The sequence below is a fragment of the Saccostrea cucullata genome, unplaced genomic scaffold, assembly GCF_032062105.1.
Source record: "Saccostrea cucullata isolate Sc308-1 unplaced genomic scaffold, CSIRO_AGI_Scuc_v1 ctg532, whole genome shotgun sequence".
NCBI classification, from domain to species: Eukaryota; Metazoa; Mollusca; class Bivalvia; order Ostreida; family Ostreidae; genus Saccostrea; species Saccostrea cuccullata.
Genome location: NW_026936742.1, coordinates 554,915 through 582,500, shown reverse-complemented (window position 1 = coordinate 582,500; position 27,586 = coordinate 554,915). Strand labels below are relative to the sequence as shown.

General features: G+C 33.6%; 1 protein-coding gene across 1 annotated transcript in view; it reads right to left on the bottom strand.

Annotated features, from left to right (window-relative positions):
• The window catches only part of LOC134246439 (U4/U6 small nuclear ribonucleoprotein Prp3-like), a 24,469-nt gene extending 6,883 nt beyond the window's left edge, over nucleotides 1-17,586 (bottom strand). The window contains exons 1-15 of the mRNA XM_062728807.1: nucleotides 17,436-17,586; nucleotides 13,963-14,128; nucleotides 13,536-13,642; nucleotides 13,194-13,328; nucleotides 12,467-12,556; nucleotides 12,019-12,131; nucleotides 11,052-11,084; nucleotides 10,820-10,913; nucleotides 10,108-10,205; nucleotides 9,492-9,579; nucleotides 9,059-9,160; nucleotides 6,945-7,092; nucleotides 6,484-6,627; nucleotides 5,515-5,614; nucleotides 81-194 (exon numbers count right to left, since the gene is read on the bottom strand). Coding sequence (XP_062584791.1) covers nucleotides 81-194; nucleotides 5,515-5,614; nucleotides 6,484-6,627; nucleotides 6,945-7,092; nucleotides 9,059-9,160; nucleotides 9,492-9,579; nucleotides 10,108-10,205; nucleotides 10,820-10,913; nucleotides 11,052-11,084; nucleotides 12,019-12,131; nucleotides 12,467-12,556; nucleotides 13,194-13,328; nucleotides 13,536-13,642; nucleotides 13,963-14,107 — 1,511 coding nt within the window. The 5' untranslated portion in view covers nucleotides 14,108-14,128; nucleotides 17,436-17,586. The remainder of the gene's footprint in view (nucleotides 1-80; nucleotides 195-5,514; nucleotides 5,615-6,483; nucleotides 6,628-6,944; nucleotides 7,093-9,058; nucleotides 9,161-9,491; nucleotides 9,580-10,107; nucleotides 10,206-10,819; nucleotides 10,914-11,051; nucleotides 11,085-12,018; nucleotides 12,132-12,466; nucleotides 12,557-13,193; nucleotides 13,329-13,535; nucleotides 13,643-13,962; nucleotides 14,129-17,435) is intronic.
• Between the last annotated feature and the right edge of the window lie 10,000 nt (nucleotides 17,587-27,586).

Below are 27,586 nucleotides of genomic sequence, written 5' to 3'. Positions count from 1 at the left end.
TAGTTCCAACAAAAAAGTTAAGCACATAAAATCCCTATTTAAGGTGTGTATAAACATGTGTTTATTTAAGTCTGTTTCACCTGTACACAGATACATGGACCCCTAATGATGTGTCCTCCTTCAGTTTCTTCTCTTTCTTCAAGCTTCTCTGTTCTGCTGTCAGTTTTCTTGCTGCATTAGCCTCTTCATGAGCTCTGAAAAGCGCATTGTTTTTAATAACACAAGTGCATGTAGATTTAAAAATAATATTTAGGTTTCTAAAATACAGTCAAATCTCAAACTTAATGGGACCAAGGAACAAGAGGCCCATGGGCCACATTGCTCACCTGAAAAGCTTTGGCCATTCTGTTCTTTACCAGATTTCCCCCTAGTAATACATATTGTGACCCCACCCTACCCCATTGAACATAATTTAGACAATTTGAAATCTACATTACCCCAAGATGCTTCCACAAAAGTTTCAGCATTTCTGGCCGAGTGGTTCTTGAGAAGAAGATTTTTAAAAGATTTTTCCTATATATTTCTATGTAAAACTTTGATTCTCGATTGTGGCCCCGCCCTATCCCCAGGGGTCATGATTTGAAAAATTTAGAATCTACACTACCCCAGGATTCTTCCACATAAGTTTCAGCTTTACTTACCCAGTGCTTCTTGAGAAGAAGATTTTCAAGATTTTTCTATATATCTTTATGTAAAACTTTGATTCCCCATTGTGGCCCCGCCCTACCCCCCGGGGTCATGATTTGAACAATTTAGAATCTACACTACCCCAGGATGCTTCCACATAAGTTTCAGCTTTTCTGGCCCAGTGCTTCTTGAGAAGAAGATTTTCAAAGATTTTTCCTATATATTTTTATGTAAAACTTGGATTCCCCATTGTGGCCACGCCCTACCCCCGGGGGTCATGATTTGAACAATTTAGAATCTACACTACCCCAGGATGCTTCCACATAAGTCTCAGCTTTACTTACCCACTGCTTCTTAAGAAGAAGATTTTCAAAGATATTTCCGATCTATTTTTATGTAAAACTTTGATTCCCCATTGTGGCCCCGCCCTACCCCCGGGGGACATGATTTGAACAATTTAGAATTTACACTATCTCAGGATGCTTCCACATAAGTTTCAGCTTTTCTGGCCCAGTGGTTCTTGAGAAGAAGATTTTCAAAGATTTTTCCTATATATTTTTATGTAAAACTTGGATTCCCCATTGTGGCCCCGCCCTACCCCCGGGGGTCATGATTTGAACAATTTAGAATCTACACTACCCCAGGATGCTTCCACATAAGTTTCAGCTTTACTTACCCACTGCCTCTTAAGAAGAAGATTTTCAAAGATATTTCCGATCTATTTTTATGTAAAACTTTGATTCCCCATTGTGGCCCTGCCCTACCCCCGGGGGTCATGATTTGAACAATTTAGAATCTACACTACCTCAGGATGCTTCCACATAAGTTTCAGCTTTTCTGGCCCAGTGCTTCTTGAGAAGAAGATTTTCAAAGATTTTTCCTATACATTTTTATGTAAAACTTGGATTCCCCATTGTGGCCCCGCCCTACCCCCGGGGGGTCATGATTTGAACAATTTAGAATCTACACTACCCCAGGATGCTTCCATCTAAGTTTCAGCCTTACTGGCCCAGTGGTTCTTGAGAAGAAGATTTTTTAATGACCCCACCCTATTTTTGTCTTTTCTTGATTATCTCCCTTTGTGAGGGAATTTGGTCCTTCATTTTAACAATTTAAATTCCCCTTAACCCAAGGATGCTTTTTACCAAGTTTGGTCAAAATTGGCCCAGTGGTTCTTGAGAAGAAGTCGAAAATGTGAAAAGTTTACAGACAGACAGATGGATGGACGGACAGCTAGACAGACGGACGGACGACGGACAAAATGTGATCAGAAAAGCTCATTTGATCCTTCAGCTCAGGTGAGCTAAAAACTTCAAGATACCCGATGATTCGATATAACTCATTCTTCAATACTGGTGAATTTTTAAAATGTATTTCTTTTTTCCTTTATTTTCCAATAAATAAAGTGTAAGCTGATAGATTGATATTGATATGATTTGATACTTGTGTAAGGATATAGTATAAATAGTTTTATGAATGTGAGTTGAGAAATAAAAAAAATATTGATCATTGTTGTATTGCATTTAGGGGATTTCAAATGCAGAGAATGTGACATAATTTTGGAATAGGCATACAGATGTTGATTCATTCAAAAATAAAATCATTTGGCATGATTTTTGTGTACATTATCTTAGCATATAAATGAAATAATATATTTATTTTGTCAAACATGCTAAAATTATCTTAATTATTTTTTTCTGAACTTAAAAATTTGTGGTTTATGTTCGTAACGCATGGTGTCCATATGCATTGAACTTTTTAACACCTCTCTACAAACATTAAAGAATTTGTCAAGTTCAGTTTCTGTGTTTAATTAATGAGTATGTGTGATAAATTATTTTTTACAATATGTTTCATGAACATAACTCAGTTTTTTGGTAATTTTAACATGATCTCTGATTGTAAAATGTTTGGTGTCTTGACCGTTACGAACATATTAGCTTTCAGTATGATTGCTAAAATAACAGCCAATAAATCATAAGTTTGGCTCAGAATGTCCGTAGCAGTGGTGTAATTATAGATTAAAAACGAAAGTAGAAAGGTTGCGCAGCTGTTTGCTAAAAACATGGCGATGCTCATTGTGTCCATGTGGAAAAAAAGAAGTTACGAACATAATAGATTCGGTAAGTATTTTCATATTGTATCAATTTTAGTGAATGTTTAACACATAAATACAGTCATTGTATCTTTATACCATGTAACTATTAATCAGAAACTGAAATATGTCTCTTATGACCATACAAAGTGCATGAATCTGTCCGAGTCGAGTACTTTCGGATAAACATTTGACTTTTGATTCGCGTCTTTTGTTACGAACATAAATGTTTTTGCAATATTTGTATAATCCATTGATGATAAAGTAATATTGTACTATATTTTACTCTATATTTGTTAGTTTTGTTCTGCCCTTATCAAAGGATGAATACTTATTGAATATTTGTTTTAATATTGCCATATCATTTACGCAATTACGTTCGTAACAGAGACACGAAAACTTAAAGTAGTGACATAATTTGTACTTTAATTGCTTTCTTTTTGATTTTATCAAGCCAGGATATATAATAAATATAATTAAACAGCATATGTGTTGATTACATCATGTTGTATTTTGTTTTATATATTTTTTTTCTTTCAGATATACAAGAAATGACTGAACTATGTTCGTAACAATGACACAAAGATCCAAGACTCAAAATAGAAGACCTAGGATATTTAATTATTCATCTGACAATTTACTTGTCTGCATTAATTCTTTTTGAAAGCTTGCCTATTATTAAGCTTTGAAATGAAATATTAAAAGTATTAAAGACAAGTGTTTGATTTTCTTGTTATTTTTTTGTTCCTATTTAAAGCCTGATTTGGAGTTAGGTGTCCATGTTACTTACATAATTTCTCCTTTTTTGAAACTAGAAATAAGAATTGTGACTTTTTAAATAAATTCCATTTAATATAACATTAAACATGATTTCATCATACCTTATTGATTGCATTATTTTCATATTTTAACAACTTGTTAAATTCTAGTAACATGTTACTTGTTTAGTGCTTATGTAAGTAACGGTGTCCATTGGTAGTCTTGAATATATTTTCTAATTGTAATGGAATAAGGCAGAAATAAGTCATGCAATAAAACATGCAAACTAGTGTTTAAATACTTCAAACAGGATTCACCAGAAAAGAATAGCTTATTGTTCTAAAAAACAGTCACTGTGGACACCAAGTTACGTAAATAAAATTTCAGACATGCTTGTACATTTGGACACCTATCTCCTCTTAAAGACTTCAGATTATCTTCCCTTCATTTTTTTTCAGAAGCAGGAAGGGTACTGACTTAATTAATATACATAAATTATTAAATTGATTATTCTTAAAAAATAACCCTTTGGTCACACATCTGAACTCAGTACTGAAAAATGAGTTATATATCGAGGGTAAAGTACTTAAAGAATAAGTGGTTGAGATTTCCAATTCACTTTGACATATGCATGGTATTCAAGAAATTGGTGTTCAAGATACCGAAATTCAACTGTATATCTTTGAATAATTTTAAACAATGAGCCTTTTAGCAGTTTATAGGTGCATAAAAAGGTTGAGGCCAAAAAAATTAATAAACGGTTTCTCAGACACCACCGCATCAGTTCAAAAATGGCCGCATTGCAGTCTACGCGAAAGTTTAAAATTTTTACAGGACAAAATGTCTGGTAAAAATAAAATTTTTACCAGACCAAACAATTTCTTACCAGACCGACTTTTTTCCTTTAAACATGTTAAATCCATATATCATTATGATACTGAGATTGAGAGGGTGGGTGGGATGGGGTTAATTCACACTGTGAAATTTAACTTTAAATAAATTCAGAGTGAAATAGACAAGTTAACTATTTATAATTTTCCTTTGTAAAAGGTATCTATTTATAAATACAATTGCATGCATTTTTTTTCTTCATATTTGACTTATACAACATACACTGTATCAAAGATTTTCTTAAATTTAATATATGCACTTTCATTGCATATTCATTTTTCCTTAAACAATTCATTATGGTTACTCAAGTTCAATGATCATTTGAAAATAATTTCCCAACCGAATATACGTATGAGCTATCTAAATATTTTCCCAACCAAATCTACGTATGAGCTATCTAAAGATCTCTAATCCTTGACAGAGGAAATTCGAATAAGAATAAAAACGATCATGACAGGGTTGTAATACATAAAATTTAATCAGGTATTACTGCTAAATTGGTCAAATTGAGGTTATTTGTGGGGAATTTGACCATGTGTACCTCTTTATTTAGATTTATTTGGCCTTATTTTTTATCGGACATTTGGTCCTGTATACTGAAATTTTTTACCGACCCGACCTAAATTTTACCGGTAAAAACCGACGGTCCAGTGACTTTCGCATAGACTGGCATTGATATATTTTATTGACATATTGAAAAGGGAAATAACTCAATTTTCAATTTTCCAAGTTGAAAAAGAAAATCGAGTTAAGATAGGCGTTTTTATGAGAAAAACAATACATTTCTTCTAAATTTACAGTATTTCATGAATTAACTTTTTAATAAATGTTTGGAATAACATTATTTAAAGTTACATATATATATTAACTAATTTCAGAAAACAAAAATTAAGAATTAGTAGATATTATCATTTTATTGAACAAATGGCTTAAAAAATGTCAAACCTGCTTCAAAAAAAAAAAAAAAAGCCTGCCTGCTGCATTGAATTTTGAATTTTTTGGCCTGAGAAACTATTCATTAATTTTTTTTGGCCTAACATTTAACAATTAAAATTCATTACTTTTCACACTATTAATAACTAGTTTTACTGCTTGTTCAAACAAAACTGGGTACATGTAGTTTTCTGTGTGGGATATCTTACTTTTGTCTTTTGGCCATTTGTGCTCTGACATGGGCCTCTACTTTTGTAGGGTCCTGTACAGCCTCTGTTCCCAACACTCGCATTAAATTAGCCATCCGAACTGTAAAGCAAGACAGATCATTATTAACTTAATACTGTCAACACAATGAATGACTGTATAAAGTACAACATTCAGATTAAATTGCCCATTCGAACGATAAAGCAAAACAGATCATTCACTTAATACTGTCAACACAATGAATGACTGTATCAAGTACAACACTCAGATTAAATTGGCCATCCAAACAGATTATTTTGTTAACATAATGACTGTAAACCACAATCCAGTTTATAAAATAATACTGGCAATGCCATTAATTAGGACATGGAATCTAAAATACATACATGTATAAAGTCCTAATTATTGTAACATGCCCATCCATGTCCTATAAATCTGCATACATAATCCCATATTATGAAATATCCTTGTCTAACTTTAAAGTTTGAAATGCATTGTAGCATAGCTTTGAAACATAAAAATACATTCTAATGCAATTGTTTTGTAAAACACATTTTGATTGGATAATGCACTGATGTTTGAAGCAAGAAAACGAGCATTTACGAGAGTGAAAGCTTTTCATTGTGACGTCATAATAGAGTGAAGCAAAAACACAATGTTCCATGATGTATTTCTTGTAACAAAACTCAAGAGAATAAGTCTTAAACATCAAACAAAATGCACAGATTGCATTAGAATGGGAATAACTATCATCTAATTTGGTATTTGCAACCGTTAATGCAGATTTAACAGTCGCAAACATCTGTTTTACCGGCTCCGCTTACGCGTCACAGGTAAAACTCAGTTTGCAACAGTTAAATCAGCAATAACGGTCGCAAATACCAAATTAGAAGATAGTTATTCCCTAATTTATATTACCAAACTTTGAGTGGGATGTGTTTTAATTAAACAATAACCAACAAGAAAACAACCTTTAGGTTCTGGTGGGGGCATCAGTCCCAGTCGTATCTTCTCCGTCACTTCCTTCTGATTCTCCTGACGATTTTGTCGACGTAATTTTTTCCTCTCCTTCTTGGTGAGATATACAGGTATCTGGGGTCCTTTTTCAGGTTCATCTGATTTTAAACAATATATTACAATTCAATTTTTGTGATATGTACTTTTTCATTCTTTTATCTTATGCCAAATGCAAACTAATCATTTAGAATTACATGTATTTAGTTCAGAAAATTATAGAAAACAACAGATAGAGAAATCTTCCATAATGGGTCTTTATAATTTTAATTCATTAGTACTGAATTAATATTTAATTATTAACTTTTGTATCACATTTATAAAGATTACATACAGCTTTGCCATTAACATACACTGTCTATTCACATTTTGTGCAATTAAAAGATGGCAATGCCAAGATATTCAAATAATCAATTACTTGGGGGTTTGAGCTGTATAGGATGTTCCACCAAATGTGTGATGCCTTCAAAGTTTCCGTCTCTCAGTCTGTCATCAATGCCATCATAACTGTCATTAGGGAGGAGAAAGCTATCCCACCATTCCACAGCGGGAATCTCACCCTCTCTCTAGAAAAACAACAAGAGGCCCATGGGTCACATTGCTCACCTGAGAAGCTTTGACCATTCTGTTCTTTACCAGATTTCCCCCTTGTAATACATATTGCGACCCCACTGATCATAATTTAGACATTTTGAAATCTACACTACCCCAGGATGCTTCCATGTGCACATAAGTTTCAGATTTTCTGGCCCAGTGATTCTAGAGAAGAAGATTTTCAAAGATTTTTCCTATATATTTCTATGTAAATCTTTGATTCCCCATTGTGGCCCCGCCCTACCCCGGGGGTCATGATTTGAACAATTTAGAATCTACACTACCCCAGGATGCTTCCACATAAGTTTCAGCTTTTCTGGCTCAGTGGTTCTTGAAAAGAAGATTTTCAAAGATTTTTCCTACATATTTCTATGTAAATCTTTGATTCCCCATTGTGGCCCCGCCCTACCCCCGGGGGTCATGATTTTAACAATTTAGAATCTACATAACCCCAGGATGCTTCCACATAAGTTTCAGCTTTTCTGGCTCAGTGGTTCTTGAAAAGAAGATTTTCAAAGATTTTTCCTATATATTTCTGTTAAACTTTGATTCCCCATTGTGGCCTTGCCCTACCCCCAGGGGTCATGATTTGAACAATTTAGAATCTACACTACCCCAGGATGCTTCCACATAAGTTTCAGCTTTTCTGGCCCAGTGGTTCTTGAGAAGAAGATTTTCAAAGATTTTTTCTTGCATATTTCTACCTTAATCTTTGATTCCCCATTGTCGCCCCGTCCTACCCCCGGGGGTCATGATTTTAACAATTTAGAAACTACACAACCCCAGGATACTTCCACATAAGTTTCAGCTTTTCTGGCTCAGTGGTTCTAGAGAAGATTTTCAAAGATTTTTCCTATATATTTCTATGTAAATCTTTGATTCCCCATTGTGGCCCTGCCCTACCCCGAGGGTCATGATTTGAACAATTTAGAATCTACACTACCCTAGGATGCTTCCACATAAATTTCAGCTTTTCTGGCTCAGTGGTTCTAGAGAAGAAAATTTTCAAAGATTTTTTCTTATGTATTTCTATCTTAATCTTTGATTCCCCATTGTCGCCCCGTCCTACCCCCGGGGGTCATGATTTTAACAATTTAGAATCTACACAACCCCAGGATGCTTCCACATAAGTTTCAGCTTTTCTGGCCCAGTGGTTCTTGAGAAGAAGATTTTCAAAGATTTTTCCTATATATTTCTCTTAAACTTTGATTCCCCATTGTGGCCCTGCCCTACCCCCCGGGGGTCATGATTTGAACAATTTAGAATCTACACTACCCCAGGATGCTTCCACATAAGTTTCAGCTTTTCTGGCTCAGTGGTTCTTGAGAAGAAGGTTTTCAATGATTTTTCCTATATATTTCTATGTAAAACTTTGATTCCCCATTGTGGCCCCGCCCTACCCCGGGGGTCATGATTTGAACAATTTAGAATCTACACAACCCCAGGATGCTTCCACATAAGTTTCAGCTTTTCTGGCCCAGTGGTTCTTGAGAAGAAGATTCTTTAATGACCCCACCCTATTTTTGTCTTTTCTTGATTATCTCCCCTTGTGAGGGGACTTGGTCCTTCATTTTAACAATTTAAATTCCCCTTCACCCGAGGATGCTTTGTACAAAGTTTGGTCAAAATTGGCCCAGTGGTTCTTGAGAAGAAGTCGAAAATGTGAAAAGTTTACAGACGGACAGACAAACAGACAGACAGTCAGACAGCTAGACAGCTGGACAGACAGACGGACGGACGGACGACGGACAAAATGTGATCAGAAAAGCTCACTTGAGCCTTCGGCTCGGGTGAGCTAACAAAAATATTTCAAAAGAATGTCAATAAACCTACTAAGAAATGATTAATTTACGTAGGAAAGGGTTAATTTTCATCAATTTATCTGTTTTTGTTCTTCTTTACTTGGGGGTTGGGGGGGGGGGGGTCAGGCAGACCTACCAGTTCTTTCTTTGGTGCAATGGTAGCTAGTTTAGCAGCAGAGGCAATACCGGTCTTCTTAGCAGCTTGTGCTATCTCACTTTGTAAAATGTCCAGCTGGGCCTTAAACAAAACAAGAATACAATGTCCTTTTATGAATAACATAGTTCTTATGTAATCATATGGGGCTCTTTAAGGACAGAAAATTTATAATAACATATTAGTTTGAAGAATACTTTTGTGAATTATAATTTGGATGGAACTTGTCATAATATACTGGGATACAAAGAAGCTCCATCTTATTTCATGTAATTCTTATATGTGTGAAACAAATCATCTGCTGGCTCTCTATATAGGACTGGTGTGTAATACATCGTTTACATTTTTCCTTGTAGTACTTTTTTTTCTAAATAAAAACTTGATAAAACTTCTTTGAAATTTCTAGGGGGTTTACCTTAGCACGAAGTCTAGAAGCAATAGCTTCAAATTTCCCATGTTCATGGAACTTGAATCCCCTTTTTGGTCTTTGTGCCTGCCTTGCACTGTAGAAAAGATATTAGGTTAATATCAGATGCAAAACATTTACATTTACACTGCTTTATAGAAAAAAGTTGCTATTTTAAGCACTTTTCACAAAAACTAGCTTCCATTCCATACATTTATCTGCTAGTCTATTTTCCTGTTAATCAAATGTAAATCTGCATTAGATTGTATAGATTCATTTTTGAACATAATTTTACATATTTTAAACATCTATTACATGAAAACTAGTCTGATGGTATTGTATGACTATTCATCACATCACTGTGACTTTGCAGCATCTACTGTAGATTCCTTATTTTTCCTGAGTACTTATTATCAAGAAACATAGATCTCTTTTGCATCAAATCATGAGAGCAATAATTAGCGAATGGACAGTTGATCAAGAGAATTAACATGGGTTTCAACCCCATAAAAATAAAAGCAAGAAATTTTATATCACGAGTGATGCTTCTCCCAAGATTACGGGATAATTAATTCCTGGCGTATAATTAGGAATCTATCAGTATTAATGGAACTTGACAACCCACCCTACTCTGGGATCAAAGTATTTTCCCTCGCTGATCTCTTCTGGAGGTTTTTCTATCAGACCTTTAAACTGTTCTCTTCTTTTGGCTCTGATGTTGGCCTGAGGACAAAAAGGTAAGAGATTATTGTAACACATAAGCATGATTAGGTTATACCATAGATAGTATTCTAATCAACAACTTAATTGTTAGTCCATTACAGTGAGACACCTACTGTGAAATCACTAATTTCCGTGGGGGGTTAATTTTCATTGTTTTCGAGGTATGGAGAGACCAAAGAATTTATGACCACCATGAAATGTAAACTTTGATATGCATTACTACTACACATTTTTCAAACCACAAAATTAAATCCCCACAAACCAATATTTTTTCCTCAATTCTCGAAAATTTGAACCCCTCGAAAATATGTGATTTTACAGTATTACATGGCACATGTGTATTCTTCTAAGAAAACAACTCATTTCTGTAACTATCATCCAGCTTAACTTTTCTCAATGATTAAAAAAATTGAAATTGAAATTAAAAAATTTTATTTCTGGATAAATCTCTCTAAAATTAACAAATAAAATACCAGTAACGCATTCTTTGCATGTTGCAGTATTTGATACTCATTACAACACATAAACATATAAAATGAATTAAGTTTTATAGGGAAGACATTAATTCTGCATACAAGGTATCAATACTTTTACACTGAATAAAACCTAGAAACCTTTAGTGTAGGCGTGTGGTGGGTCAGTTGAATCGCCTGTCCAGTGTTAGCATCAATCGTCCGACCCTCGGCATCCAGGATCAGCGGGGTGGGTCTAAAATACAAAATAAATTCTGGTTACAATGATCTATATAGTAAACTGGATCACACATGCATTTATAAACTTTGTGGCATTGGACTTTGTTTTTCTTTTTCGGTTTAAGGAAACATAAATACAAAAAACAATACTCACTTTGTTGGGATGACTGCACCCTGACCTCCCTTCCTAAAAAATTAAATAATTGTGTTTGATACATCCACTGATCAGTATAACTATACAGGTATTACCATTGAAACTTTTATCATATAAGTAAAATCAAAAGCTAAAACAGTTACTCCAGTGATTAAAAATACATGGACATTATACACACTGTAATGGGGAAAATAAACCTGCAGAGTTACTGTAAACCAACCTTTATTTATGTGCAAGAATTATCCACAAGTTTTGCGGCCTTCATTAACTTGCAAAAATTAATCATCAAACCATTTTTTTTTTTTTGCTTTGTACTTGTAAAAAAAATGTTTTCTCAATCATGAAGATTAATCATAACTGATTTATTAAGATTAATTACATGTGTATAACTGATTTGAAACTTGTTACTGACAAATTGCAAATAAAATATGAAGTGAGTCGTGAATATTGTTACTGTAAGTTTAGCAGTGTTCATATTTCAGCTTTTCTAGGATGCTTGATTCAAGCAAATGCTAATATTTCGTTAAATCAAATACAAAGTTTTCCCACTCAGTGATTTTGGCTAGCTTGGAATGGATCATATAGAATGTTTGCTCCAAAGGTGCTCATTTACAAAAACGCTCATAAAATGATGAGGCAGATTGTCCTTATGTCTAAGAGCATGCGTTAGTTTATGTTCATATACAGTGTATGTACCCTAAATAACTGCTACCATTCAAGCACCACACATCTCTTTAAATTCATGATGCAAACTATTTGAATTAACATATATGAACCTGTTTTTCCTTTTTAACTTAATACTAGTTTTAAATCAAAAAGATGTTTGATTTATTTCAGAAAACTCCAAATCGTTCAATATTATTTATCTGGATCCAGGTCTAAGACCGTCCTACAGACTAGCTTCATTCTTACCCTTGCATGAGCCCAGACATCTGGTTCTGTATTTTGGCCTGTAATTCATTCTTACCCTTGCATGAGCCCAGACATCTGGTTCTGTATTTTGGCCTGTAACTCCTGGGCTCGTCTCACCTTCTCTAAAGCTTCATTCATAAGAATTTCATTGTGGGACAATCCTCCCTGCTAAATGACAAGATAATCTTCAATTAAATGACTGGCTTGAGACTTGATTAATCATTATTGATAGGTAAATAAACATTTCATTAATATATCTGCTTATAAGATAGAACATCACTGAATTTTTAAAAATGTACTTATATTGAATTTTTTTTTGTCATTTCATTTATCACATTGTCAATGTCCAAACTTTTTTAAATTTGCAGATTTCAAGATTTCATAATAATCACAGTTTTGCATTATTCCAATATTTATAAAATCCACCCAAATACAAACTTTTAAACTACTGTTTGTGACAAAAAAAGCCTGGCTCCTGTAAACACAGATTTCTCCAAACGTACCTGAGACTTTGGAGGCGGAGGCATCATGGCCGACAACTGAGTTTTTCTCTCATTAATCAAGTTCTTAGCATTAGCCATCATTTCTTTTATCTGTAAATATAAACAGTTCAAAACGAAACCATGGAAATTTCATATTAAAGTTACGACTAACAAATATGTTGAGGTGCACACAAGTGACTTCTATTTGTATACTGGTAGGTAAGATTCATTTCAGATAAATGTCTTCTGGGTACCACAAACCAAACCTATTAAGACTTATAAAATATAACATTTAAACATTGATGTCTGGAAAATGGGTCATGGAAAAATTAGATATTTTGTTCATTTCAGAAATATGTTGATTAAATTGTCTAGTTCAAGTCTTTAGTTCTCCTTGCTATTATATCATATATATAGGCATCACAACAATTTTTTATAAAATACAAGGAAATTTTCGCCCCCCGTTTTATTATCTCCTGTTTCGCCCTTGTCACTGGTGGGTGAATTTAAAACAGGGCGAATTCAAAGAACACGGTATAATTTCTTAAACAGACTTGTGATTGGGCGAATCTAAAATGGGGCAAAATTGTTAGCAAGTGTAAAAGGGCAAAAAAAACATAGGGCAAAATAACCCTGTATACAGTAAACAGGCCAGATTTATGGGTTTTATGGATATTCTATTACAAATGCTTAAATTTGACAATATATCAATCATTCAGGGAAATATCAGACAGTAGAGTCTCAGTACTTTGTCTCCAGTCAGTTGTCCTGGGCTGGGATTTCCGGGGCCAGGAATGGCTGCCACCGGTATCTCTACTGGGCCATCGTCTACAAATCTCCGCTTCTTCCTCTCGGTTGCTTCATCCTTCTCTCTGTCACCCTCCTGTAAAAAAAAAGAATGGAAAAAAAAAAAAACTCTCAAAAGCAATGTAAAATCTATCAAGAAAATATTTTTAAACTTTGATTTTTTTTAAATTTTGATAAAAAGACTGAGAGAATATTTCAAAGCTATCACATTTTTTTGTTCCTTTAAAGATGCATAGAGAATCTTCAAAGCTCTACCTGACATGTTTGTTTGTTTCAAACTAACCTTTCTCTTTTTTCGTTGACTCTTTGTTTTGTAATCATCCCAGACATCAAATAATTTTTCTGAAAATTTTTCTGCCTGTCTGTCATCTAAAATAACACCTAGCTTACCTGATAAAAATAAATGTTTGAGTAAATATTAAAGTAGCAATGCTTACATCAAATCAATGCAATAATTAATCACATCAAATGATTTTCTTCTCATCAACTTTATTCTATGGCTGCTCCTTTTTTGTATAATATGAGAAAAATACCAAACATATTTTGTTAAATATGCAGACATGACTCTTTCCTAAATAATATGACTACATTGTATTACAGAGACATGAAGAGGGACAGAAATTTGAAGAAGATGCAGATTCTTTGAAATCACTAACCTTTGTGTCCCAAAAAAAAAACTTTCTAAAAGAGACTGATACACTCTGACTTACTGATGGTCTTCTTCTTGTCATATCCTTTGTCTATACAGTTAAGAGCAGCAGTGACCAGTGAGGGTTCAGTGAAGCCCAGGAACTTGTGCACAGTTTTGTCCAGTAAAGACTTTAGATCCTCCCACTCACGGCTCGACAGGGACATCTCCTCTGTGTCTGGTGGTGTCTGTCAATAAAGTTCATGCTGAGAAAATTATACACTTAAGAAAAAAGTGTGGTATAATACCAGTAGCTAAATCAAGCTATTCTGGATAGCTTAATAAAGCTATACAGCTATTTAAAGCTATATAGCTAAACCAAGAGATTGTACTGGACAGTCTAGAGGAATTTACTGAAAATTGTAACTTTTTTATTTGTCAAAGCAGTGCTCCAAGTTCAGACTAAAATGGTCGCATTTGCGACCAAAAATATGGTTTTGCAACTAGAAATAAAAACAAACTCGTATTTTTACGACTGAGAAAATTTAGGCTGGCAACATCTATTTTTTTAAGATCGGGATCGAGATTTACATTTTTGAAGATCCTCTACCATGACAACATTTGAAGATATGTAGTCACTTCAACACACTTTACAAAGTGTCGCTTGGACTTCGATCATGTGTTATGACAGCATGCTGTAATAGTGAAGTTTGATAGATCAGAGGCGTATAATATACATAACGTCCCTGATAGAATAGCATCCAAATGTCATAAACTTTCTAGAGTTTTCTCTGACCTGGTTATTGAAGCATTTAGTCAACGGCTTGCATGTCACAATTAATTAAGTGTTTTGCCGGCATTGATAACGACTGTATAATGGGTGAGGTACGTAGTTGTAAGTAAACGTAACAAACAACTGACAAAGTCCTGTTTCAACAGCTGTCAAACTTTTATTTTCTTTTGATTAAACTTTAATTCTAGAATCAGATTACTTGTGTTTTTTCTGTGAACTGTAAAACCATAACTTTAAGGTGGTTGTATTTAATAAAAATATTTCCTTCAACTAGCAGATTATTTCTAGTTACAGTAATTAGTAATTTTTTATTTAATAAACACATAATACATATATGGGTGTATATTTCCTTCAGGCTTGTTTGAATTAACTTGTGTTATTCACGTTTTCATTATGGCGAGTTGAAATATTTGTTTATGGTGACCAGAAATTCTGAAATGGCGACCAAGAAAAATTTTTAGGTCACCATTTAGTGACCAAAAAGTAAGTGTGACGTGGAGCACTGCAAAGATGTTTGTATGTTCGTTAGCCCTAAAACGCATTCACCCTTGACGCTGTTCGCTCTATTTCTTCTTCGTCCAGAGTCTGTTTGCTCTAAAATTTGTTCACACAAAGTCCGTTTACCCAAAATATGTTAGTGGGTTAATTTTCATAATTATTTCCTTTGGTTTTATTGAATTTCTATTCAAATTATAATTAATTACTCTTAACATTCAGAATATGTAGTTGAAGAAATTAAAAAAATGTATAATAAACAATGTGGTATGCATTAATTTTTATTTATAAGTAATTTTCAGTAAGGTAATATTAAATGAAGAATTAAAAAAATATTTTCAAAACATACTGTAAGCTAAATTGAACCTTTAAAAAACTAAATTAAATAAACAAAATTAAAAAGAACTAGTGCTAATTGTAACGGGGACCGTTACAGATGTTCCCCAAACGCTCCCCAACTCCCTTTTGGTGCCATATTCCCTGTAATCTCTATTAAATAAGAAATACTTTATGGAATTTAGACTTAATCAAGGTCTTCCCAGAAAAATACAAAATATATTTTAAAATAGGCATTGCACGCGTGTTCATGTGCGTAACGACCATATTATCTTGTCTACACTATCTAAAATATTAATATCCTTAATGTCACAGCATTTAATCCAAAAGTATTTAAAAATATACTCATTCAAGTGTATTTTTAATTTTACTCATTTCACGTGCACGCACGTGAATAATGACTACACCGTATTGTAGGAGTCCCTTATATTTATCTATGTTCTAAATCTCATCCTGTTTGGTTGAAAAACAAGGGAATTATAGCCATTTGAAGTTTCAGCCAATCAGATTGCAGCACACATGCATGCGTATGATTTCATAAATTTTTATCTTTATCGTATTGAAAGATATCCTAATGCATGACTATGTTTTAAATTTCAAAGCATTTCGTCAAAAAACAAGGGAGATATAGCCATTTAAAGTTTCAGCCAATCAGATTGCAGCATGCGCGCATGGGCATGCTTTCATGAAAATTTTTATTTATCAGGCTGTAGATCTTTATAATGTGGGACTATGTTCAAAATTTCAAAGGATTATGACAAAAAACAAGAAAGATATTGAGACTTTAGTTTCAGCCAATCAGAGCGAAGCGCACGTGCATGCGCGTCAGATTTTGCTATTTTGACCATGTCATCTTGTTAATACTACTAATATATCCATGCAGTGTGAGTTTCAAAAAATTCCATCAAGAAATAGAAAAGTGAAGGCTAAATCCATTATATTGGTAATTTCACATGTTGCACGTGCGCGCTCTTGCTAGCACACGTGCATGTAAGTGCTTTCATGATAATTCTTATATATCATGCTGTAGATCTCCCTAATATATGACTATGTTCAAAATTTCAAAGGATTTTATCAAAAAACAAGAAAGATATTGAGACTTAAGTTTCAGCCAATCAGAGCGAAGCGCATGTGCATGCGCGTCAGATCTTGCTATTTTGACCATGTCATCTTGTCTAAGCTTCTAATATATACTTTTATTATGAGTTTCAACGCATTTCATTAAAAATTGAAAAAGTTACGGCAATACACATTATATTGGTCATTTCTCGTGTTGCACGTGCACGCTCTTGCAAGCACGTGCGCGCAAAATGACCTTCGTTCGGCAAATCTACACAACATGTCTACTGACCCTAAAAACATTTTACCTAAGTCGGATGTGTAGTTTACTAGATCATTCGTGGACAAAATTTTCCCAGGAAGAAGAAAAATAATAATAATAATAATAAGAAACAGAGTAAAAACAATATGTTCCCCAACTTCGTTTGGGGAACATAATAAGAAATCTAATGACTTATAATCCAACGTTAATGTTGACATAAAATATTTATCATAGGGCGATCGGGATATATGGCGAACAGGACACAGGGCGAACAAGAATTATGGCGAACGGACTCATGCAAACAGGGTAGATAAGATAGGGCGAACGGAGCTGAATCAGTGAATGGCTGATACCGTCAAAGACTCGAACCAACATTTGATGATAGGTGGGTAGAGCTGTGCTCACCGGACATATTCATCATATGAAAATTATTTATTTTCATTTTTTTTAAAGTTACTACATTCATAAGATCTATTCAGAAACAGTTCAATGCAACCAGTTATGTCTTTATATTAGTTCGAGGAAATTCGAAATGTAAGAACAACAGTTTACTGGACCTCACTTTTCTTCTTGTTAATAAAACCTTAAAACACGGCATATCTAAGGTTACCTTAAATATATTATGTGTCTTCTTTTCGTTTTCAAGGATCTCAAACACGGAACTATCACTTAAAAATAAAGTTTTCTGCAAAACTCTTTGGCTAGTCCCAAACGCGAGTGTTGCGTTTAGCCAACAACTTTTTGTTAAATGAAATATGATTCGTTGATGCAGAGTCAAACAACCAATCTGTTAACGGATTACATACTGAAACTAAAAGCAGGGGAAACCGGAAACCGTAAGGACATCTAATCCCCGGTTTCATTATTTGTGTATGAGGGAGTTTATACCCCCGTAATCAACGAATAGTTTTTGTCTTGTCTATCCGTCCGTCTGTCTAGCTGTCTGTTTGTGCGCAAAAACTACCATTGCCTATATTTTTTAATTTAGTGGAGCTATGACTTTCATATTTCACGTGTGTATTCCTTGTGACAAGATCTTTCTTTGGGTACCACCAAATTTGACCATTTTACCTTGACCTTGGAGTTTGACCCATTTTTACACAGAAATTCCAAACTTTCACTTAAGCCATAACTTTTTTTTGAACGGTGGATACTATAGGACTTTCTTAAATTATTTCACATATGTATTCTTTGTGGCGAGACCTTTCATTGGATACCAACAACTTAAATTGGCCTTTTGACCTTGGATATTTCTATACTGAAGACCTTGGCCATACTTTTTGAACGGTAAGACCCAGGGCTTTCAAATTTCAAAAATGTATAAGCCTTGTGAGAAGACCATTGGAAACCAAGAATTTGACCCTTTGACCTTGACCTTGGAGTTTGACCTACTTTTGAAAAAACAAACCTATAGTTAGGGCTTTCATACTTCACATATTTAATCCTTAAAACATAACTGTGACGTAAACCTTTTGTTTGTGTTGTACATTCTATAGCTTAGTGTTGAGATAACTCCTCTAACAATCCATTAAGTATCAGCTACCCACCCCACCCCTCCCAATAAAGAAAGTTAGACAAATAGACCAGCGCCTTGTTGATTACAAACTTATTTACAAATACATTCAATGAACAATAAAAGTGTGATAAAATGCCTTCAATTTGTTTCCTCCCCTACTATTTTCTTTTTCCCTCTTTCTCATTTAGTTAAAATTATTTACATATTAAATTAACTAATCCCCCTATCTATTTTAAAGGAAAAGTCTCAATAAGGCTTATCTGTGGGTCCCGATTACTCGTCAAATTTCGAACGTTTATCAAAGACTTTAAAAATTAAATTTAATTATTAACTAATGTCTTTATTATTTGAGTCATCATCTAACTACAGTGTAGTAATGAGAGTGTTTCAAGGAACGCATGTGTCGCCTGCATTTAGCTTCGTTAAAGATGTACTAAATCTAAGAATGGTAAGCTATTTATTTGCTACAAGCATATAGTTCATGCCCCCCCCCCAAAAAAAAAACTAAATGAATAAATAAAAATCCACATGCACGGATAGTAAGACTGGGATAAAATCTGCCACCCCCCAAAAAAAAATAGAAATACAAATCCGAAACCCATGAAAGCTAAAATAGATATTAATAAAATTTAAATTATTACAAATAATTTTTCATCAATGAATTTAATTAGCACGTTATTTCAACAATCCTTCTTGAAACTGAAAGAGACTTTAGTTAATCTGTCTTTACGGCAATCACTCATTTTGGAATTTGGATCCCGATGTATGTTCATATATATAGTGCTTTTAAAATTTTAGTTTTTTGCAAGAAATATGAGTCAATTAAAGCCAGTACATTGTTAATGAGCTTATAGATATGCACTAATGCTTATTATCAAATCCATGCCTCTCTTTATTCAAAAGAAGTAAATTTAACCATCTTTAGTATATTTTGCAAAGTAGGTCAAATGTCAAGGTCATATGGACTGTAACCCTGGTATTTTTTAAAATACAGTGTACATTCTAAATAGCACAGAGTTGCCTCTAAAATGTCAAAAAGAAGCTGTATATCGGCATTGTGTATTTTTTTGAAAAGTAGGTCAAAGGTCAAGTTCAAGGACAACTAGGTCGGAAACCATGGTAAAACACAAAAGCCACAGTGCCAAGCTATATTCTGTTTGTGCAAAATATCAAATCCATACCTCTTACAGTTCTGTAAAGGAGAAAGGCAGTTTGAATTTTAAATTTTTTTCTTTTTGGTTTTTGGGTTTTTTGTTTCTTTTTTTTTTTTTTGTTTTGTTCTTTGTTTTTTCCAATTTTTTTTTTTTTTTTTTTTTTAATTAAATTTTATTGTTTTCTTTACCCACTTTACTTCTCTCAAATTTTCTTCTATGTACTGTTTAATTCTTGTAATATTAGTTTATAATATACGAGGGTTAATTCATATTTCTCTCAATTTTACTTCTATGTACTGTTTAATTCTTTTAATATTAGTTTATAATATACGAGGGTTGATCCAAAAGTTCGTGGAATTTCTTCATATTTTATTTATTTTTCAGTGGAATTGGTTGAAAATTACAAATGAAAATATAGACACTTGATTAATATTTTAAATTAAAAAACTTTTTAAATATCTTGGATAGTAGCTTTCTGGCAGTTGCCATAGAAACGGTTGTTTGGAAATGCGGGGGAGACATTAACGCGTTTATTATCATTTTAATTCTTAATACGTGAAATAAGAATTAAACCGCCCTATGTGGTATATAAAACTAAAATAATGTCATTATTACGATTGCTTGATCTTTTATAAACCTTTTGTGTGAGAGTTTTACTGATTTTACTGGATATTTAGTTTATAAAATGATGATTTATTGGTTCATCTTTATGTTGTTAGATAACGTCAAATTTCGGTCAAGTCACACGTTTTGTGAAAATCCCGGGATCACTCTATCTTAAACGCGTATATTATTGACATATGCTCGGGAAAAATGCGTTTAGTTGCTGGCTTTCCAGTGGCATAAGAAATTTAAGAAAAATAGAACTTCCATGGACGTTGATAAAAGGTGTGGTCGCTTTTGAGAGGCTCTGTTTAAGTACGTATCCCCCTAGACAAATTAAAAGCGTTAATGGACGTTGTCGGCTGCCGTACTGTTCTTGACATTGCTACTGAAATTGGAACATCATATGGAAAGATGGGTAGTATTTTGAAATATGAGTAAAAAATGAAGATAAGTTGGCGCGAGAGGATACCCAGGCTTTTCTTGAGAAAAAAAAATGGAGAAAAAGGCAGCATTTTGTAGAATTACGTATTATAATTGGACATTTTGGGCAAGATGCTTCTATAACGTGACGTGACATATCTAACATGACGTTACCCCTGACGCAGTCTCCCCCGGGTTTCCCACCTATCCATTTTCAGAAAGCTCGTGTAACCTTATTGGTAATTGGAAAGTGGTGAAATTTTCCAGTATTGTTGCATTTTGACTCTATATTATGAATATGCCTGTTGATTGATTTCATCGAATCACGAAAAACATTTTAGAAAGAAATTCCACGAACTTTTGGATCAACCCTCGTATATCTTTTTTAGAACTCAAATATGTAATCTGTACCTTGATCTCCAATGGAAAGAATTATATAGGCCGTTGGCCTGCTGTTCAATCCATATTCACTGTATACTTTTCTGTATATTTTGAATAAAATACTTCTTAAACTGAGGCCTTTCTCCTACTTAAAAAAAAATAATGTGAAAAACAGGTAGCACACGTACAATAAATTCATTGTTTACAGAATGGACAGAATGGACAGTTGTAGGTAAGCTTGGGGTGCACAGCAATTTGTTGAAAAGCCATTGCGTTTCCAGATGCGAATAACAAAAGGACTTTGTCTAAAGAATGGACAGTTGCAGGTGGATTTCGGGGACTTATTTATATAAGAATGCAACTCCTCAAAAGCAATTTTTATATTGCATTGTAAAGGCGAACATGTTTCCATTCAATGGAGAGAATATATGACAGAATCGAAACTAAAAGATGCACAAAACTAGTGATATTTTGACATGGAAACAGAGCGTAAAAGAAAATATTATCCAAACAAATACAGATACATGTATTTCGAATTCAAACCGGATTTTTTTTTTCATTTGAACTCAGTTTTTGAGGATATATTAATTGCAGCAGTGTAATGGTGAAATGCAAATTGTGTTCCGAGTGTTGGATAGCCATAAACCAAACTTCGATATGAAAATGTATTTCAAATCAAATCTGGAAATGTTTCAATTTTTATCATTTTCTACTGAAATATTCACTACAGCAGTGTAGTTTTCATGGTGCAAACTGTTTTTTGGGTGATGGATTTAATATTAGCCTACTTCAAGCCTAAAATAGATTCTTCTCGAGGGAATAATGCTTCCAATCTTAATCAAATGTGAAATTGTGTCATTTTTAAATTCAAGTTTTTTGAGAGAAAAATAAGAGTTTTGAGAATTGAATTAATGTGCATTATTCATGGATTTAAATGTGTAAAATTCGAACAGATCCAATGGAGACACTGTGTTCTTGATTAACTTAATCAAATCTCCAAGTTCTTTTTGTTAAATACATATACATTAAATCCTTTTGATGTATTTGTTTTTGTTTCCCTCTTGTACACATGCTAAGATTTACCTGTAACTCTCCATTCTGTTTGTTTTAACTGACCATTATTTTTGAAAAAACTGTCCATTCTTTAAAAGAATGGACAACTTTCCAAAAAGAATGGACACTTACAGGTGACTTACAGGGGGAAGAAATAAGCACCTCCTACAAATTTACCTGGTCTGGGAACCCCTGTCAATCATTTCAAATTAAGCCTGCTATTGGATGCTTGGAAATGATTGACGTTTAGCAACTAGTTCTTGTGTATACATTGTCTACCTAGTCTGGTGATCGAGGCGTTCGTCAAATTTGATGCTTACCGCCTATATATATAAATACGGCTAATATCTTTATTTATTCATGTACTAAAATAATTTTGACACACAATTCGTCACATGATAAAATGTATTATTAATATTTCATGCTTAGATTTTTTTTCGAAATAAAAAAAAAAACGGTATTTATGGTATATACTTTTTTCATGCTAATTTTTTTTTTCGAAATAAAGAATAACGGTATTATTTCTATGCGTATAAGAATATGAACATAATTGTCACACTATAAAATAATAAATTTGACAAACATTATAATTGATTTAATCATTTTGTTTAATGCTACGGGAATCTGAAAATTATTTTCAGTTGAGATTGACGATATTAATTTGATAATTATGCATTGGGAAAATAAGCTACCCTAACATCAATTATATCCTAAATAGGAAGTACCGACCCTAATTGGAAATCTCGTGTTATTATTTACAATCAATGTCGTATTTTTTTTAATTATGAGTAAATACGTCATTAAAATCTTATTCACCTTCGGTTGAAAATTTCTAAGCGTCTTTTTACTTCGAACCATGTGGACGAGAGTAACTATCAACCTATCTGATGATAAATTGGCCGCTGTATCCGCTTTTTTGCGTTTAATGGTTAATTGGGATTGGGATCCAGAGGAAGAACCAAGAATGTCTGATACACCACCTGCTTCGCCTGGACCAGTAATTGAGGGAACTCCTGGGCGACTCGAATGTCCGGACTGTTTTTGCAGGCCGTGCGTCACTGACGAATGTTACAGACAACTTTGGTGGCCAGAGAATCCCAGTATGCCATCAAGAAAAAATAACACCAACAGAAAAAACTTTACAAGAAGTTTTGGACCATGTTATGTCACCGTGGGGTATTAGAATTCTGACCTTCCTATTGTGGTCTGTGCCCCAGTGAATTTAAGATGTAATTGCAATAATACGATCATTGTCTTTTTAAAATAAATTTTTAAACACTTAAAATTAAATATTGTTTTTTCATCATATGGAAAAACATACAGATTTCAAACTAATTATATGTGGAAAAAAATGTACATGAAATATGAGTGATGGTTGTACTCTAACAGAGGAACGTACTTATAAACAGAAAATGTATCTATGCAAGAATCAAGGTGCGGATTTCGTGAATATTTCATACCTGAAAGATAATATTTTTAAGATTGAAAGCCAACTGTGACTGATTAGTACTTGTACAACCAATTTACATATAAGCCCAACATCATACCTGCTGTTTACTAGCTTATTCTGAAATATAATACCAGGGGGAGCTATATACAATCGTACATGTGAAAACTGATATGCACCCCTGTCGGATTCTGTGGTTTTTATTGATAACAAGAGAATTGGGTTTCATAAGTACTGGATATTTCGATTTTAAGTTTCACTACTTTCCCAGTTATAGCAAGAAGCCCACTGCACGTTTGACCTCTTTGGCACCTGATCCAACCTCTGATGTTTCAGAGGTCAGTGAAACTTTGTTTTTCTGCTCCTGATTTTGATTCACGTGTGGTAGGGAGAAAAGAGACTTACTGAATTCTATCACAGGTGCTTAGGGACGCCCTCCCCCCTTGTAATTTGCCCAAAGGTTTCTTTAACTTTTAAATTAAGACTTTTTTTTCTATGAATTTTTCATATAATTTAACATCCAAAATTTAGGATAAAACTAGTTTTTTTTTTTTGTAAAAACTCATTCTTTGTGATCGATACTATGACTACAGGGTCTGAAGTTTTTATTGTCAAAAAAAAAAAAAAAAAAAAAATCCGGAGAAAAATTTCCCACCCTAAACTAAAAACTAAAAAAAATAAACACGTTTTTTTAATTGAGGGTGGGATTTTTTTTTTGTTCTACTGGTCAGAGACTACACTAAGATACGTAATTTAGTATGGAAAGCCAAAGGGTTCACAATTCCAACTCTGTAATTCATAAAATGTACACATGTAAATTTGAATTTGGAAACTGTAAATTATAATTTCAAAATTTGTCAATTGTTCTATCACAATTTGTTAATTGTAAATTATCCAACATAACTTGAAAAGTGTAAAATGTAAATGCAAGTTATGTCAATAACCACGCCGCAATGTATTTCGCAGACAACTGATGAAATGTAAATTGTACTCGGTACTTCCGTGATTTGTAAATTATGCAAGGTTGCATTGTTTTGTTTGAACATATTTTATTGAACGAGTCAAATGGATTGGAAACAAGTTCTTGCAACCTACAAGTTCCTCTCCATAAATATAACAAAATGTCATGCAAATAATACATTAAAATATAATATTTATAATATTTTCAAGTGATGAAAGACTTAATTACAAATCAATTTAAAATCTACATGTTTCAGTAATAAATCTATGGACAGCAGCAAAAATATTAATATTAGTTGATACAGGCAAATCTCTATCATCCCATAATAGAAGGTACAGTTTGAGCTTTATTGTGCCCTGAAAATTTAATGTTCTCAAAAGGTTATGAAATTGGCTTTAACAATAGTTGAGTAGATGAATATGATAAAGCATGAAAGAATATCGCATAAAGGAAGACCTATCTGGAAGTATGACGTCAGTAATTTGGTGCATTTCTAAGTTTACCGCAGAAAAGCATCAAAATGACTCATTTCTGTGCGAATTTTCCTTTAGAAAATAGTGTCTGCCACCGTCGCCCACTTTAATTTTTGGATATATTATGTAAACTGCTATGAAAAATCACATATCTCAAAATCTTTCCGGGCGACGGTGGCAGAGTATGTTTTCTTAAAGAAAATTCTACTGAAAATTGATGTCTTCTGCAACTTTTTAAGAAAATACGGGAAAATGCACAAGTTAATGACGTCGCAATCAGCATTAAGGATGTCATATGAGAAAACGACTTGCATATTCTTACTGCAAGGGATTCTTATGATTAAGAAAGAATGAACTTTGATTTCTCATATCACTTTCATATTTTCGAAAAATATCGGGCTTAATTTGTATTGAAAATGTACCTTAGTTGATACAGGCAAATCTCTATCATCCCATAATAGTAATGGGACTGTGACCAATTCTTCAAGCATGAACAGGTGGTTAAAAAGATTGTTACTAGCATTATGCTAACGCCTATTAAGGACAGATGAGACGTTCCGTAATAATAGATAATTTTTTCTAAGAGTTTGTCATTGAAGTATTGCTACTTAAACATGTTTACTCACAAAAAATTGAGGTACCTTACCACGCATTTCTGCAAGATATCAGCGGTAGTTTTTCTTATACAATCCTTTGGGGAAGAAAATTAATTTTCTAATTTCAAATATTTAAGTGTTTGGATTTTTTAAAAACGTTAAGAAACTGGTTTAGAAATCAGAATGTTATTAAAATTTTGAATATTTTTCATACATTACGAAAATATACAAAACAAATTCTGAGGAACGTCTCGTCTGACCTTAAGACGAAAGGGGGCAAGTTATTTCGCTAAAAAAAAAACCAAAAACTGAGTTTTGTAGTATGCGTGCATATTAGGCCTTCAAATGGCCTCTTAGCCTGTTTACAAATAAGTTTTATACAGAAAAAGAATGGGATATTCCTGGATCTAAACACACAAAGTTTTTCTCTTTGTATACATGTATACAAAAAAATGTCTAAATTATACATTTATATATAATGAAATGTCCTTCGGGGCCCTTGATTGGTAAATAAATATATTGTATCTTGTAAACAGAGGGCAGACGCGAATCTCAGATTTTTTTCCAAAGGGCGCGGGGTCCACCCCAGTCAAAATATTCCAAACCAGAAATTCTTCGACAGCCCCCCTCCCCAAAAACCCACCTATTTCGTGTTGGTGGTTATGGTGGGGGGGGGGTGTCTTTTTTTATTTGCTTCAGTATATACATTTAACATCTCTGCTGCACATTCCCGGGGGGGGGGTGGACTCCCAAACCTCTATATCCGCGGATGGAGAGGTGACGGAATAGGACCCGAAAGCTTTTTCAGTTTTGTCAAGTAAAGACCATTCACGTAGTATCCGAGGGAGGCTCCCCCTTCCCGTTTTTCCCGAACATAATGTTTTACTGTAATTTAGTACAAAAACCCATAATAATGAATCGAAAAATTGTATTGTGAAAAAGTAAGAACCATGCCACTAGCCCCCATCCCCACTTTTTCAGATTTTTTTCAGATAAAAGTGTCTTTTTTTTCCGGGTGACCTTTTCAAAAACGATGCTACATACATGAAGACTAGATTTTTCCCCATGTTCTGTTTTTATTGTATGATCGTTGTGCCCAAAGCATGGAAGCCTTTTATCTTAACATTTTGTCTGAATAGGGATGCATGGAATAAACTATATATGTGCCCATGAAAACCAACAAAAATGCTTTAAAACTTCTGGGATGTGTTACGCTCCATAGAATCATCTGATTAATATATAAAAACTCAATGAAGGGTGTAAAGAGGAAGACACCCACCCACCCACCCCTGTCCACTTAAAAAGTCATCCAAACGCAAAATACCTATTTTTCTTGGGGGGGGGGGGGGCTGGGTAATGGACATTTCTCGTTGATAAAAACTGTTTAAAATATTTATATGACACTTCTACACTCTAATCTACGAGAGGTCCATAACTTACACAACGAGAAGTCATTTCAGGAGGGTCAAGGTTATCAATTGATTGTTTTACTGTATTCTTTGAATTTGCCCCGTTTTAAATACGCCAAAATAAGGTTAAGGCGAAAGTGGTGAAAAATAAAACGGGCGAAAATTTCCATGTACATATGTATACGGGTGTTGGAGAGGATTTACAGTAAAACAATCAATAAGTACAATTCAATTTAATAGACAAATTAAACCATTTTTTTTAATGGTAGAACGAATTGGGGAAATTAAACCATAATAGTGTCCCCTTTCGTCTTAATAGGCGTTAGCATAATGCAACCTTGCATAATTTACATATCACGAAAGCACAATTTACATTTCACAAATTGACAAATCGCAAGTCTACGAATTACATCGTTGGTCATCTACATTTGATCATTGACATAACTTGCATTAACATGTTATGCTGGATAATTCACAAATAACAAAATGTGATAGAACAATTGACAAATCATGAAATTATGATTTGCAATTTACAAATTCAGATTTACATGTGTACATTTTAAGAATTACAGAGTTGGAATTTTGAACCCGTTTAGGTTGGCTTTCCATAGTTTAGTGCATCGGTTTTTGATTTCGATGAGCGATGTTGCCATGGTTACTAAAATAGAATTTTCCTAAAAATTCCTTTAAAATGCTACACCTCCTACAGTTTTGGTCTGATTTCAAGCTATTTTTTCACACAAGT